Source organism: Nicotiana tabacum, chromosome 5 (genome assembly GCF_000715075.1).
Source record: "Nicotiana tabacum cultivar K326 chromosome 5, ASM71507v2, whole genome shotgun sequence".
Classification (NCBI taxonomy): domain Eukaryota; kingdom Viridiplantae; phylum Streptophyta; class Magnoliopsida; order Solanales; family Solanaceae; genus Nicotiana; species Nicotiana tabacum.
In genome coordinates this window covers 75,730,964-75,748,997 of record NC_134084.1, presented here as the reverse complement: position 1 = coordinate 75,748,997, position 18,034 = coordinate 75,730,964, and the positions used below count along the sequence as shown (strand labels likewise).

Here is an 18,034-nt window from a genome sequence, read left to right as displayed (position 1 = left end):
CATCAACAGGCCTACACCTCTCATAAGCCTCCCACCAAGTATAGGCATCTCTAGAAAATTGAAAAGTAGTAAATGTGAACCCGCTGGTCTCCAGAATACTCGGTGTACAAAGAATCCTCTGACACTTGTCCAAGAAATCCTAGACATCCTCTCCCTCCACACCACTGAAAGTCGCAGGCTGAAGTCTACCAAACCTCTCCAATAGACGCTGCTCTTCGTCAGGCATAAATGGTACCACATAATCCTGGACTGGTGCAACCGGCTGGGCTGGAGGTGCCCCCGGTGTCTGAAGTCCCTACACAACCTGCTCAGGTGTGCGAGCAGCGGGAGTCTGAGTACCTCCCCCTTCCTGAAAAGTAGTTGCGGCCTGTAGTAGCTGAGACCGCCTGAGCTAGGCCAGTGCACACTGATAGAATCTGGGCTAGGGCCTCCTGAAGGCCTGGAATCACAATAGGCACAGCCGGTGCCTAAGCTGGTCCTGCTGGAGCATCCGCAACTAGGACCTGATCATGAACTGGGGTGGCTGGTGGATCTACAGGTGTTGCCTTAGCTGTTGTGCGGGCTACACCCCTACCCTTACCACGGCCTCGACTGCGACCTCGGACCCTAATGGCCCCAACTGGTGGTACTGGTGGTTGTCCGTCCTGACCGGTAGCACGTATCCTCATCATCTGTGAGAGAATAGAATAACAGAAGTTTTGTACTAGAATCAACAGATTCGCATGATAGGAATTTCAAGAATGTGAAGTTTTTCCTAAAGGTTCTGCAGCCTCCCGAGGATAAGTATAGACGTCTCCGTACCGATCCGCGAGACTCTACTAAACCGGCTCATGACCCGTGAGACCTATGTAATCTAGGCTCTGATACCAACTTGTCACGACCTCAAATACCCGGTCGTGATGTCGTCTATCACTGTACTAGGCCAACCGAAACAGCACAAACAATATAGAAGATCTTTTGTAAAATTTATTTTTCTAAACATATTAAAGTCTCAATTCGTTCATTTTGAAATATCAAAAGAAATACGCGGAAAACAAGTACGAAAATACATCAACACAGTCTGAATATGATGTCACTAGTCATTAGCCACTAAGTACAACTCAACATTGTCTGCTTAATACAAAATAATTCTGAAATATAAAGTACTAGGATAGGAAGGAGAAAGGCAAGGCTGCGAATACCGTGCGGCTACCTTGCAATCTCCGGATAAAACTCTGAAGGTGCTGAAAAACTTTCACTCTAATCCGGGTACCTGGATCTGTACACAAGGTGCAGGGAGTAACGTAAGTACGCCAACTCAGTAAGTAACTAAAGTAAATAAAGTCTGAGTGCAGTGACGAGCATTTAAGATCATATACGTACATCAAAGTCAACATCTACAATACAATAATTGTATGTCTCATAAAAACTCCAGTTTCAATGAAAATCCTTTAAAGCATTTATTCAACATTTTTCCATAGAGGCTCAGGAAAAAGAAGAGTGAAAACAGGAAATCTCACAAACAAGCCCCTCGGGCAAAGTATCACTCATAAGTATAGCCCCTCGAGCAAGCCTCTCAGTCACTCGTGACTCAACTCTCTTCAATCCGTAATCACACTCAACATTCCCACTCAATAGATATCTCATAATAAGAATAATAACTGTTGCGGCGTACAGCCCGATCCATGACATATAGTCGACTACGCTCACTGTGGGTGTACAAACTCCGGAGGGGCTCCTACAGCCCAAACGCTATATCGCTACGGCGCGCAGCCTGATCCAACATATCGCTGCGGCGTGCAGCCCGATCCATATATATATATATAATCCTCACCATCAGGTCCTCGACCTCTCTCTCAGTCATTAACCTCACAGTCACTCGGGCATTTTAGTAAAATCAGGGAACTCAACCCAAAACAGTTTTCATATATTTGAAAGTAGTGTAATGAAATTAAATCAATAATAAACAGTTATAATCATGACTGAGGATATTCTTTCAAATCAAACAGTGTGAGGAGAGTAGTAAAATACCCTTAAGAGTCTAAACAATTCGGCATAAAGGCCCCAAACATGGTACTCAACCCAAGTTAACAATTTCATTTGTAAAACACATGGATATCATATATAGTATAACAAAATATGCAATTATACAGTCGCCAAGGGACGGACCAAGTCACAATACCAATGGGTGCACACCCACACGCCCATCACCTAGCATGTGTGTTACCTCATTTACCAAAACAGTAAGAAATTTTGGGGTTTCATACCCTCAGGTCTAGATTTACAATCGTTACTTACCTCAAACTGGATGAAATACTACTCCGCGACGCCCTTGCCTCTCAACTTGGCCTTAACTCGCGTCGAATATACCTAAAATAAGAATCATATCATCAATTATGCTAAGGGAACAAAGCTCACGTGAAAATAATCAAATTACATCAAAATTCCGAAATTGGTCAAACTTGTCCCCCGGGCCCACGTCTCGAATTCCAATAAAAATCACATCAATAGAATTCTTATCCTCCCACGAGTTCATACATACTAAGAACATCAAAATCGGACCTTAAATGGCCCCTCAAATTCCGAATTTTACACTCTCCAATTTCAAGCCCTAATTCTCCAATTTTTGGTTTTAAATCCCACTAATTTCATGTCTAATTAGTTAGAAATCACCATAGAATCGAGTATTGAGTTCAAAATTTTTACCTCTAAGTGTTTCCTTCGACTCCCTCTTCAATCTCTCTCAAAAAGCTTCAAAACCGCTCAACAATGGTGATAAATGGGTTAAAAATCGCGAAGATGGCCTTATATACATTCTGCCCAGATAATTTTCCTTAAATCGCAATCGCGGAAAGACCCTAGCGATCGCTAAGCACAAAAATTGACTGCCATCATTTTAACCCTACGCGATCGCGAAGCACTGCCTTTGCTAACTCACACGGTCGCGTGGGCGATCACGGCCTCTCCCACGCGACTGACACTTACCACTTTACACTAGCTACTTCTCTTCTACGCGAACGCGACTTGGCCACGCATTCGCGAACCATAACCTCACAACCAACCGCGATCGCGTTCTGACCTTCGCGATCTCATTGAACAAATTTCACCTCTGCCCCACAAAGCCTACGCGATTGCGGACTCTTCTATGTGATCGTGAAGAACAAAATGTCTGCAACAGAATACCAGAAAACCTGCTATCTCCTCAAGTCCAAAAATGTCCCGTTGAGCATCCGAAACATACCCGAGGCTCTCGGGACCTCAACCAAACATGCCAACACATCCCATAACATCATTCAAACTTGTTCCAACCTTCGGAACACTCAAAACAACATCAAAACATCAAATGACCATCGGAGTTAAGCCTAAGGATTTCCAAACTTTCGAATTCCGCAAACGATCAAAAAGTCTATCAAACCTCACCCGAATGACCTGAAATTTTGCACACACGTCACAAATGACACTACTGACCTACTTCAATTTCCGAAATTTCATTCCAACCCCGATATCAAAATTTCCACCGGAAAATGCCAAATTTCCAATTTCGCCAATTCAAGTCTAAATCTACAACGTACCACCAAAATACATTCCGATCACGCTCCTAAGTCCCAAATTACCTAACGAATCTATCCGAACCATCAAAATTTACATCTAAGACCTTTTTCACATTAGTCAACATCGGTTGACTTTTCCTACTTAAGCTTACTCAAAAAAGACTAAGTGTCTCATTTCTCTCCAAAACTATTCTGAAGCCGGACCAACCAACCCGATACCACATAATACCACTGAACAACATATAAAGAAGCAGAAATGAAATAAACGGAGTGATAACTCATGAAACGACCGAACGGATCGTTACATCGTGTCTAGCTAGACTAGATAGAATCCTTTTGAAAGCAAAATAAGGTCATTATTTCGTGCATTCGATAGTATTTACGAAGCAAACTCTTTGTTGGAATCCGTACCTAGAAAACTTTGTAGCTAGCTGAAGTGCTTGTCCTTGTTAAGTAGATTGCAAATTCTATTGAATGGAGCTGCCCATTTTTATCTTAAAACAGATTGAGACAAAAAGAATTGTCAGGAATACTGCAGAACTTATAGCCAGTTTGGCCTGCAAAAATCAGCTTATTTTGAGAAGTACTTTTTTTTAAAAGTATTTTTCTCAAAAGTACTTTTGGTGAGAAATAGTTTGTGTTTGACTAATTAGTTTGAAAAACACTTCTGTGCAGCAATTAGTGTTTGACCAAGCTTTAAAAAACTACTACTAAGTGTATTTTTCTCAAAAATGCTTCTCAAAAAAGTATTTTTGGAGAGAAACTACTTTTTTCTGCTTCTCCTCAAAAACATTTTTTTTTCTTCAAGAAGCTTGGCCAAACACCTCAAATTGAGACCAAAAGTGTTTTTGACAAAAAAAAAAGCACTTTTGACCAAAAATAAGCTTGACCAAACAGACTATTATTATCCTTCTTATAGTTGGTGTAATACAGCAGTTTCTGTTGTTCGTTTTCAAGCACGCACGATAAGCTAGCTTCTTTCATTTAATTTTCTTTTATATTCCTATAAGGCTATTTTTGTGTGGATAACTCAAAAATAGTTTCAGGATAAACTTATTGAATTTATATGTAATGAGGTTAGTAGCAATCGGTTTAAATCAGAATAGTTGAATGAATCATACGATTAGACCAAATTGAACGATAATAAGACAATCAAAGAAGACAAACAAAAGAAAGAATGATTTTATTGAGCTTTTTTATGAGCCACAATGCTACAAAGTAAAGATCGATTACCCAACTTAACAAAAATGAAATACAATAACTTTTAGTAATGGGTAAGTTGAGTAGAATCTGAATGAATTACAAGTGAGGGAAGTAGGGGTATTTATAGCTAAGTGAAAGTTAATATGCCTAGTCCCACTTCCGTTCGTCGCTCAGGGCAGGGGCGGATTAGGGGAACAGAAGGGTGTCCACCTGAACCTCCTTCGCTCAAAAATTATATTGTATATGTTAGGCAAAATTTATTTTTTATTTCTATATATTATGTTTTGAATCCCCTTGACACAAACCAAAAGCATAGCATATATAATGGTCAAGGGGGTTCAAAACCTTTGTAAGGTCATTGCTTCTATTTCCATTAGCTACAATCTTTTTAGCTTTTCTATTTTTTTTAATCCCTTAGCGATAATTCTGCCTCTGTCGCGGGCTCTGGATGGTTAGCCACCGCCAAAATACTCGTTGGTTGTGAGATAAGTATTAGACGTAGGGGGTATGAATGAATCTTGAATATCTCGAAGATGGTTGAAGACCAAGTAAGATGACAGAATCATCTTTGGAGTGCTTCACCGCGACATTGCTCTCGTCTTCCCGGAAAAGAGTTATCGGGTCGAAAATATTTCTCATGGGGCCAAAGTTCCATTGTTCGTGTATGCCCGAGATAAACCTATTCCAAACAACATCGTGTCATCATGTAAACTATTCACATGCCAAAGCTGGATTTTACCAATACAAATATATGCATATGTGCAGGCACAGTGTCTGCTCCGTGTAAATAATAATAATCGGACCACATTAAGTATATTAATATGACTCATTTTTTTGTTTTACTGATGGAGTAAAACAACAGTCTAAAGACATATCAAGATAGCACAAACGCTAGAAAATAGTTTTAGTGTAACTTCTGCATGCATGATTGTAGAACGAACATTTTTAGAATTAAATCCTCAATTATATTAACTCCATCTCAAGAAATATAAAAAAATTAAATTTAAATGCACGAGTACCAGTTAGTTTTATGAATTAAGGTTAACTTTTCGCTAAACGGAAAGATATAAGCAGCAGTAATATTATGAAGTTGACTGAAAACCTCTTTGAATTTATAATACAACGCACACTCGTTGAACACTGTATGAACAAACTATATACAAGTTGCACCTTCACTTTAGATCAAAATAATCATTACATTACATAGCCGTCAAAATTGTACTCCGTAGTTAAGTCGTGGCGATTGAATTAATAAAAAATATATTCGAGCTGTAAAGAGATTTCATATTTTCTTCTTTTAGAGCTTTCATATTTTCTTCTTTTACTTTATTTCTTTTTGTTGCAAAAGCTTAGACTTTTGACTAATGCATTTATACACACATTTAACAAGGTTTAATTCTTTAATTATATTTGCATTGTGTTAGTGACCAACTTGAATTCGGTAGACATTTGTGTGTAAATCAAGTAAACCTTATTCCTCAAGAACGAATTGTCGGCAAAATTCCGATTTTTGACTTTTTATATTGATGCTGCTGCTATGCTTACATCTGACAAACCAGGAGCCTAGACTGACAAGAATTAGTATTTTATTAGTACTAATTAGTATGCGACATATACCAAGTTAAGGAAAAGACATAGCTAAATATAGTTATACTAAGAGATCGTTTGAAAAGGCGAAAGGCCAGCTAATTAATTTTGGGTTTATAAAAGGTTCATTTGTCTTTATGTTCTTGGTTTATCCGATTGAAAAGGTAAAATGAGGACTAAAATATAATTAGGGTTATAACAATGAAATTAATCAATCATCTTCACGTGATTACTCACATGCATTCTCGTAAAGCATTTACCTCATCTCAATTACAGAAACATCGATCATTTGTCACTTTGTACATGGCGATTATTCAATTACCCAAATTTTTGTTTCACTTTTTCTTTTCCATTTCATCGTTCAAATTTATCTCAGCGTTCCTCTAACTTCTCATATATTTTTTCTTTTATTTTTTGTCAGAAAGATAACATATATTACTAATTAGACGTACAGAAAGTTGGGACCTAACTAGCTCCCTATTACAAGTCGTAGTTCTAGAACCAAGCCATAAGTTACTATTATTATTTACAGTTATCATGATCATTCTATTGGAATTATCATCATGACAACTAATTACATCGTAGGATAGTTGAGCCATGTTGCCACTATAATTGTGCCAAGAATTTTATCCTTCGAAATTCAGATAATTGTGAAAGGATGTTACCTTTACTCAATCTTTTTTTTTTCTTCATAATTTAGCTTCTATAACATTGTCGCCTAAAAAGATGCACTATCATATATCAAATCACTTAAATTAGTATACCCGTAAAAAGTATATAGGGTAAAATATATTATATTAAGTAATTGCATAAGAGGGTGATACGTGGAATCCAAGGCAGAGGATAGCTAAGATCGATTGTTTCATCTGTTACCAAAAAAATAATCCTCATAAAAATGCGATAAATGTCTGTCACCCGGTAGCATTTAATGAAAAAAAATATTCTATAGCATTTAATACACTGGCCGTTACAAAGAATTTGTCATTTATGCTCACCGTTCACATTTTTCAATGGCCCTCATAATTGACATTAAAGAGGGGCATGATCCTAGGACCTTATTCCCTATGTGCAACTATGAACAGTGAGCCATGTTATCATTGTAAATGATACGAATTTTCTGACAAACTTATGCTATAATCTATTCAAGCTCTATACAATTTTAACTTCTTTGTGATTTCGTTACTGTTGTGCCCGGAAGCCTTGCTCCCGCAATTACTGTTTATGCTATTTCATCTTCATCTCAAGGTTAAATATTGCGTAGTTCTTCACTTCTTTTACTATTTCAGAATTGAATTAATTCACTTGTCTAGAAATCACGTATAAATTTAACTGTACCATTTTACGTGTAAACAAAAAGTAAGATTAATAATCTGCTAAACATTTTAACATATATAAACCGTATAAAAATTTCTTACACTCTCAATATATATATATAAGTTATCAAAATAAATGAAGACAGATATTAATTTGCATTATTGGATAATTCAGCTACTGTATAAGACCAGAGATTATTGAACATTGATATAAAAATTGATAGATGATAAATTTGTCAAATATTGTATAAAATGGAAAATAAAATACTATATACAAAAACACTCAAGATTTAAAAGCCTTGAACATTTGCCCAAAATAAGTTTCTTGACCATTCTTAATAAGTATTGAAATTCCTAGTTAGCCATTCCCAAATGACTCAGAAAAAGATGCACAAAATAACAGACCAAAATTCTATATTTTCAAGGAACAAGAGATCTATAACTTGTTAGTATGGGAAACTTCTTTTTCTTTTTTACATATTAAAAAAAATACAAATATTATGATTTCAAAGGACTGCCACTTGAACTAGAAACCCCAATTTGCCACACTTTAATTTCTCCGTCAAAGCTTCCACTAAACAACTTCACAGAACCACCGTCAGATTCACTGGTTTCCGCCGCCGCCACCAATGACCTCACCGGTGTCCGATGACCATCCAGAACCGTTAAACAACAGAACTGTCCTTCAATCCCACGTGTCCAAATCCTTACCGTCCGATCCGCCGATCCACTGAACAACAAATCAGATACGTTGATCAAACATAATATCGCTTTCGTATGACCTCTCAATGCACCAGTAACCACCATGTAATTAGCACTGTCTTCCCTTTCCCATACCAATATCGACCGATCACAAGCGCCCGAAAATAGAACAGAACAATCAGAGCTTAATGCTAATGCATTCACCGCCGATTTATGTTTTTCTAATGTAGCAATCAGCCCATGTTTTGATTTTGATTTTTTCTCCCCTTTTGGTTTACCCCAAACTCGAATCCGTTTATCAGCAGAACCTGTAAAAATAGTCCCATCTTTACCTACCACAACAGCGTTTATGGCATCATCATGTGCTCTAATTGATTCACTGCACCGTAAATCTGACCCGCTCCAAATTTTCAAAGACCTATCCCACGAAATAGAGCACATTAAATTTTCATTTACTGCTAATCCAGAAACAGCATCGTGATGTTCGATCCATAGCTTCTTCTTATGTCTTCTTACATTTGTATAGCTGCTAGGGAAAACGAATCTGCGTAACCGGTCTTCAAGTGTTGGGAGTATCGCAATTAGTTTATGCTGCTTAACTGGTGTCTGTTTCCACACCCGGATTTTACAGTCCTGATGGGCTGTGAAAATTTTACCATTAAGAAAAGCCACTGATTTTATCGAGCCGCTTGAAGGGTCTTTGCCATTGAAAGTATCGATAAGCGTGAAATTCGTGAGTTCAAAGACGTTGATTTCATTGGAGGAAGCAGCGTAAAGGAGATTGTTGTGGACAGCTAGGAAAGTGACAAGGGCGTTTCGGGGATTAAGAGAATTGAGGCAGCGAGCTGAGATTACGAGGTTTAAGGTACCGGGAGAGAGATTTTGGAGAGAAGGGACAGAAGGTAAGGTTAAAAGGGAGAGGTTGCTTTGTAAACTACTAAGGGAATTGTTTGTTTCTTGAGAAATTACTGATATAGGTGAACTGTTGGTTATGTCGGAAAATAAGCTGCTTGCATCGTCGGAGAATGGGAGTTTTGGTGGTGGAATAGGCTGGTCGTCGGCAGTGGTGACGGAGGAGGAGCAAGTTGCAAGCCAAGATCGGAATTTCATTGTGCCGGCTATACAGTGAAGAGAAATTGGTATAGAATTAGCAAAGAATGTGTGTATTAACTGTGTATGTGTGTGTGTTTTAGAAAGAGGAGGAAATATATAGAGTCTGGACTTGGACTTATGGGAGTTGTGGTTGGTTGTCTTTTTCTTATTTCTCTCTATATTCTAACTTGCCAGTTGTCATCTCTTTGTCCCACTTTCTTGTTCAAAATATTTTCATTATTTAAAATTCAACAAGTTGCAAATGGGAATACTCGATTGTTCATGTTATTCTTGATTATTTAACTTTTTATTAATAATTAGTCTAATGGAGTATAATTTTAGTTCATGAATTGAAAATATAATCATAGACATTTAACATAAAACTTCGTTCAAGTTGCGCATATATGGCACAATTTTCGCTTTTCATTTCAAGAGAGTGGGACCAGACGCAATTAACATGACCACACATTTAAATTGTGTGTATCACACAACAGTTCTATGGGAGTTTTGGTGTGTAATTTAGCATAAATATTATTTTAGTTATATAACTCTTTTTATATGAGATTAGTGAAAAATAACACAAGTAATTATAAATTCGTTCAAATTGTATGTACACTCATTACCAGCAACTTTTTAAATTGAGTTGTCGTTATTTTTTATTTTCTTAGCTAAGTCATTCTAAAAATACTCTTAAAGTTCGTGTGATACTGATTTGTTTGAGTCAAACTTGCATATTATTTTTTAAAATATCTTGGACCATTAAGAGTATCTGGAGATTCATTGTGTGTTATTTACATTGTCCTGAGTATTTATGACTACCAAAACCTACAAACTTCTTTTTATATGTGCATAATTAAAAACTAGAGAGAAGGCAGAATTAACAACTAGCTCGTTTTTAGCTCTTCATTAGCTTTCAACACGAGAGCTACTATCCTTCGTCTTCATACTCTCTCTCATCGAACCATCAGTATGATACCAGTTTGTTGCCTAACTCAATCCAAAGACGCTTGGCTGAGATATATAACTTAATTGTATTTCTTATTAATTTTTAATGTGGGGTTTTATTCACACGCTCAACATGGAAACGGAATGAAAGGGAAAGGGAAAGGAGAGCATCAAACAAGGGTAAAACGTTACATTTCATGAATGCAATTGGGGAATTTTAGCACAAGGCTCGCAGTTATATAAATCCTCCATTTTGTTTGTGCTGATATTAGATAGTCTCGCCGTTCATTTTTACTCGTCCAGTATACTAAAAATATATTTTTACTTGTCTATTATATTAAATCGAGAGAAAACAATTCATTTTTCATGTTTTCCCCTAATCATTAACTATTTATTCCCCAAATCATTTTCCAAGACTTTTGGAAATGCTATCATTATTATGGGTAAAATTATAAAATGCATATTATGGGTAAAATTATAAAATGCCTACTTTATATTTTTTTTAAAGAAAATGTAAAGTTAAAAGTGGACAACTAAAAATGAAGGGAAGGAGTAAAATATACTCTTTATGTTTCAATTTAGATGACACATTTCGTTTATCCAAAGTCAATTTGACCAAATTTTGAACATAAATTAAATTAGTTCAACTTAGCATTTTCAAATTAAAATTTAGATATACAAAAATTAAACAAAAAGTACTATAACTTATAATTTTTCTCATGTTAATATGATAACAAAATATATTCTAAAATATTGGTCAAATTTCAAGCAGTTTAAGTGCTCTCGATAAGCGAAATATGTCATCTAAATTGAAAGAGATGGAGTACCATAGTTAGCTAGTGATCTACTTTATCCCCTCTCATTGGTCCTTCCTCAATACCCCAACTTAAATTTCGTTTTTGTTAAACGATATGTCATATATATGGAATTATAAATTATTCAAAGCTAAGAATATATGAGGGAGAAACCTAGATTGTTGTTAGTTAGATGGATACGCGTACGGACAAGCTGTATTGATAGAGATACATTGAACGCTAGTAGAAGACACATAAAGAAAAAAGAAAGAATATAGTTGTGTCTTCTCTCTCTTTTATTTCATTAGTAATAACTTTCTTAATTAGGGCAAGTGGGCGTGCGCGCAACTGTCTGACGGACTGACGGAGGACAATAGGTCGAAGCTGCTTGGAATTGATCGTCAACAGCTTAGAAACGGTATATGAAGATTCAAAGCATTTTTCCTTTATTATTTCAAACTGTGGATTGGTCCACAGGGAAGAAAAGAAAAAGAAGAATATTTTTGTGATTGAACGCAAGTAAAATTACGCACTTCGATAGCAGGAGAGATTATATATACTATATAATAAATCTTAACGTACAGGCAAACATAAGTAGTAATTAAAAACTTATTCACATTCACTACTAAATATTCGATTTTTTCGACTGCGCCCCGACCGATCGATTTCGGTCGCTAAAAAATGACTGATTCTATTGATTTTTCAAAAGATTTTCTTTTTCAATTATTATTTTCTGAATTCAATTTTTTTTTTGGTACATGCAAAATGCGAAAAACTATTTTTGCATCCCAAAAATTTTACTTTTCATGAAACAGACCAACTTCGATTGATTTTTTATTTAAAATAAATTAGAAAATCTACCGAATTCGGTCAGTCATTTTAAAAAATTAACCGATTTGAGTCGATAATTTTAGTTCCTTTTAACAAAATCGACCGAAATATGGCATTGTTTTCACGCGAAAATACAAGTAAAGAATATAAATAAAATAAAAGAAAGCTATTCGATAGATTTCGGTCGATTAAAGTTTCCGATAGTTTTTTTGATTAGTTGTGGAATTTAATTGACCAACCAAAATTGATCAGTCACAACCGATCGGAGCCGGTCAGTTGGCTCTACTGACCGTGATCACCGACTGCCATGAATCAATCGATTTTTATTCGATTTTTGTCAATTACCAACTAATATCGGTTAGTTTTGGCGGTCGATTTTTGCCCAGGTTTTAGTAGTGTTCGATTTTTACACGAATAATGATTGTACGGTATATATTTTTCATACACACATTTCTTATTTAATAAAAATTAAAATAATATTTATTCTCACTTTAATTTATGGCTCTTAAAGTTAAATTATTTGATTTTGATGTAAAAATCAAATAGGAGAATAAGTATATTTTACCATAGTCGAATTGTATTTACCGATCATTTTGTATGCCCATGATAAGTCACACCCATGTTACGTTAAGTCATACCAACTTATAATGGTTAAATGATTTTCTATTCTCAACATTACTAAGTGATTTGATGAAGCAAAAAAAATTTACTAATAACCTACGATTAAATATATGTGCGAACTCGTGCATAATTTGGTATAAAAATCTAATGGAGTAAGTTCTTACCACTAAGAAGCTGTAGATGGTTAAAATCAGGTCTATCCGATTTTACTGATTAATCGAGACCAGGGGGATGGATCGAGGATTGGCCTTGTAGTATATCAGACCGAGACATGAGGATAAGGTACTGAGTTCGGGATTCGGAGTACCTGTCGAGATCGAGACCAGTAATAATCGAGACTAAACGGGATAGACATCGGGCAAGATCGAAGATAGCATAATAAAGGAAAGGCGAGATATCCGTGACTGGTCGAGGATCATGGCGATAATCTCGGAACGAATCAAATCAAGAATGGTTATGTTTAGCTAATCATAGGATCCCCTTTTGTAATTAGAATTGTACCCTAAGTGGAATTCCTCTACTATATAAAAGGGGGTTCTAATCATTTGTAACCATCTTATTCTCGCATACCAAAGTAATACAATACTTTTTCTCTCTTATACTCTCTTGTTCATCAGTTTATTTCATATTCCATAACCCTATTCTTAGTCGGTTCGATGACGATCTAGCTCGAGGGCTGAATTGCATTTCAATACTGGTTTGCTTTACTATACTGTTATTTTCTATTATTAATCATCGTATTTATCAACTGGTACTAGGTGAAATTATGTATCTTTAAAATCGCTTGTAAGTTTAATTGTTATCCTATTTTAAGGGTAAACAGTTTGGCGCCCACCGTGAGGCTAAGGATAATAGTGATTTCCCGGTACAACTTTTATCACACATACTATTTTTCGGTTGTTCTTTGAAGGGTCTTTGATTCCAGGATCAACATATCAAACTCCTAAGTAGTATCCACACACATAGATAATGGCATTGGCCTTCATGGCGAGAGCGAAAACATAGCCGCCCCAGGAAACGAAGTACCTCCAATCAACCCCGATGGAGCTCCGGCCGTGGACCCAATCGACATCAGCACCCATATTGTCATTAATGGGAATTTGGGTGTGGATCCTGAAAATAGCGTTCGCAGATATGCTCGAACAACCGATCAAAACGAACAGAGCGGTGAAAAAGACGGGATTAGCCTTCGAATGATATTCAAATGTTGTAGACTCAACAAGCTGCAATAGCACAACTCCAAAACTAGAATCGAGCACCAAGTAGGATCGAGCTCGAGCCATCGCAAGAAGTTGTTCATAGAGCCGAATCGGTGCCAAAAAGACCAAATGGAGGAGAATCGAAAACTAATCCTGTTATCATAAAGATGCTCGAAGAACTGACAAAGCGAATTGAGACAGGGGAAAAGAAGATCGAGGAACACGATAAGAAAGTGGAAACTTATAACTCCAATGTCGCACCTCCTTTTTACCGCTCCCGCGGGGCGCGTGGAGAGTTTTCTCCAATTGAAGGACAGTCGAAACGGGATTTGTTTATTTGTTTCAGAGTCGCCACCTGAGAATTTTAAGGCGTCCCAAGTCACCAATTTTAATCCCTGAATCGAGGAGAATATGACTATGTTTATTATTCTGCGAACCAGAAATCCTGAGTAAGGAATTCTGTTAATCCGGAAGAAGGTGTTAGGCATTTCCGAATTCCGTGGTTCTAGCACGGTCGCTTAACTGTTTTTATTATTGGCTTAATTATCTTGACTTTTATTAAATACTTTTTTTTGTTACGTGATTTATCTACCGCTTTTACTTATTGTGATTAAGGACCCTTCTTTGAATCGAATTACGCGTACGTATATTCGTGTTAAAAAAATGCGAAATTGTGTCACGCGTACGTGTACACAATAACTTTTGATAATATATTTGTTAAACAATCATTTTTTCGAAATTGTGTCGAATCAAGAATTTTTGTTTTTCTTAAATAATGAACCGCACATCTCGGGTTTTTACGAAATTAATTTAACGCCTTTAGAAAAATCCTTTTCTTAAATATTCGCTCGAAATTGCGCGTACGCATAATCCGAATTTTGCTTTTAAAAATATAATCAGGGTACGCGAACGTATCCCTAATTGCGCAAAATATTTGTAATGATATTAGGGATTTTTTCACAAATTGTTTGTTGTATCTACACATTTTATATGAAAATACTGAGAAATTCGTATTCAAGGGATGTCTTTAAATTCTTTTAAAAGAAATTCACAATTTTTAAATATTGCCCGTTGACTATAATTTCCGAGTATTAATTATGTTCATCCCAAGACTATTCAAATTCACAGTGAAAGGATAAAAATTTGATTTTTAGCAAATACAACATATATATGTATGCCAAAGAATGAATTGTATATGAAACTAACAAATTCTATTTCTAATTACCATTGATATAAAGTGTTGCAATTGGTGCTTATACATCTCGTTTCATTCTCATATACTCGCTTTTAATCTAATAGGCCTAATTATTTGGTCAATTTGTTTTATGAAGGTAGATAGGCATCGAGTTTATAGGAAAGGAGTTATTATACAAGTTAATTCAATAAAATTACCTTACATGCAACCTAACTGTATGTCGTAAACATTCATAACGTTTTAACATCGTAACAAGCTATATCATATCACCTTTCACCAACGTTTATACACACATCTATTATCTTTATAAAAATATACTATCAATACCATCTTAACCTTATTTAACAACAAGAGTTAGTAATGTAGTTTTCTTGATATTTCTACATTACTCTTTACTTAGCTAACAACACCATAAAATTTAAATAATGGCCCACTTTATGCCATGTTTCCTACCTTGACAATCTTAATCACAACTATACTTTAATGAAAATTTAGAAAATTAACCTTGTTACAACACTTATACAGTCTTCAATAAAGGATATTTAACTTACAGTCATCCTATCAACATATACTACTTATTTGATCCAGAAACAAAACTGAATTTTTAATTAAAGAGCTTAAATGAATAAAGATATTATTACAATTCAAGCTTCATTTATCTGTCATACTGAATCTCTTTCCAACATAGAATTTAAAAGGATATGTACCTGGAAATGGAGGTAGAAGAAGTAAGTTTCAGCAGTTGCAGCAGTAACAAAAACAGCAAAATACCAGTATTCCCACAGATTTGAGCAATAATAAGACCCGAAGAAAACAGATGCACAGTACAATTATTTTTTAAAAGACACTTCAGATGTTAACTGAATCAGTGGAACCAAGTAAAGTTGAACAGATTCAACAAAAGAACAATATTTCAGATTTCAATTTCTTTTCGGTTTCAAATTCCCATTTTTCTGATTTTCTATTGCTGCTGTTGTATCTGTGTGTGTGTGTGACTGTAACCCTCCTTCAAATTTATTATGACTGTAACCCTTCCAGTCCCCTTAAACTCTATCTCTCTGTCTGAAAACTGTATCTTTTTTCAGATTTTTTTCTCTTCCTCTTCAGATTCCAAGGGGAATCTGATTTTTTCTGCTGGAGTTTCTCTTTTATCTCACTCTAGGTATATTTTTTCTTAAATTCTTCTTAAAAATCTGTTCTCCAGTCCTCCTTTAAGTCAGTCCCCATTCCCCCTTCTTATACAGGTCTGCCTGGACCCCTTTTTTCTTTTTTAAAAAAAAACAGAAAATTTCCATTAACAATCTGTTTTTCCACTTTAAATCCCATTATGCTAACTTTTCCCTGATTTTCAGCAACCCATTATCCCTTGTTCCCTATTAGTATCATTAACTAATAACCACTAACTTTTCACTTTCAGCCCATTATGCTATCATGTTATCCTCATTGTTCTATCCCAGAAATGTCCCTGACCTACTGTTTTCTACTGATATTATTGTCTTAGATTTTAACAAGTTATCTGAATTAAAACTTGTCTAGCAGCTATCAACCAATTCCTAATGATTAACCTCCTAATACAATTGTATTTACCCAACCTTTGTGAATTTGAATTCAGAACTAACATCATAACAACATTATACTGAATTCAGCCTAATAATTCAACTGAACTCAGCTTTTGAACTAAGATCAAACAAACAGGAGCATTGTCAATATTGACAATGTCCTGAACTTAATGTTCAGAAAACAACATATACAGCATACATTTGAATTCACTGATTCACAAACAAACATGATTTAATTGATGAGTATTAATCAGTTGACTATTTACAACATTTGTCCATAATCAGTCTAAAACAATAGAAGCAGACTGTTTCAGTCAACATTTTCAGAAAAATGAAAATTCGTAATATAACTAATCGACGAACTTAATCGAGTCGATTACACACATTGTAAACAAACAAAATAAACAGAAACAATTCATTTATTTGACTAATCATACGGGCATGAGACAAAGATGACAGAATTAATGAAAACAAAAATGTGAAAAATCAACGAGTTATTAAAACAAACAAAAATACATACAGAATATATAAACAGAAATAGAAAAGTACCTCTGAATTTTAATCAGACTCGAACTCAACTCGGCTTTGGATTTTGTTTGAAATCAAACGGACCTTAGTCGAAGTATTTTCCACTGAAAATACTTCGACTAAGGTCGATTAAACCTCAATCTTTATTCAATCTGAACGGAATCCAAAAGTTTGGTATTTTTAGGGTTCTTGAAAGTTCGATTTGGGATTTAACCATTTCTGGTAAGATTCGAGGAGAACCAAATATGATACAAGGGTGAGGGTAGCCTAGGGGTCATTTGGTGTCAGCTTAAAACGGATATGAGTTTGTTCTTGTTTGGTCCGAATCTTCAAAAGAAGATTCGAGAAACTCGGAACTGATTCGAGCCAAACTAACTTCAGATCCATAACAAGGCATGCTAGGGGGTACTATGGTGTTATTTTAGAAGCCATTGGAAAGGATAAGGTTTTCAGGCCAACCTTCGATTTAAGATTCGAAGAGTTGGGGCCTGATTCGAAGGAAACCAATGTTAGATCTGTGTAGAGGATGTTCAGGGGATTCCATGGTGTTATTTTGGTGACCGGCGGCGTTCATGCCGCCGGGTTTCAGGCGGTGGGATCCTAGGGCGGCTAGGGTTAGGGGGTCTGAGGAAGATGATGAACAGTGAGAGGAGGGGGGGTGTTCATTTAGGGGGCCGGGGTAGGGCTTGGGACTTATATAGGGGTGGAGTGGATTGATATTGTCCGTCCGATCAAGTAAGATGAAGGGCCAGGATCAATTCATTAAACCAAACGATGTCGTTTGGTTTAATGCCAGGGTCGGCTGAGTCGGGTCACTGGATCGGGTTACGGGTAACGGGTAAAAGGGGTGAGATCTTGACCGTTGGTTGGATTTGATCCAACGGTTTCTGAGAAGCCACGACCAAACGCTGTCGTTTTGGTTCGTCTGGTTTGGA

General features: G+C 36.0%; 1 protein-coding gene across 1 annotated transcript; it reads right to left on the bottom strand.

Annotated features, from left to right (window-relative positions):
* Nucleotides 1-8,021: 8,021 nt before the first annotated feature.
* Nucleotides 8,022-9,530, bottom strand: LOC107821354 (protein JINGUBANG-like). Its single transcript, XM_016647792.2, has one exon. It carries the CDS (start codon nucleotides 9,443-9,445, stop codon nucleotides 8,132-8,134), a length of 1,314 nt encoding a protein of 437 aa, XP_016503278.1. The 5' UTR covers nucleotides 9,446-9,530; the 3' UTR covers nucleotides 8,022-8,131.
* Between the last annotated feature and the right edge of the window lie 8,504 nt (nucleotides 9,531-18,034).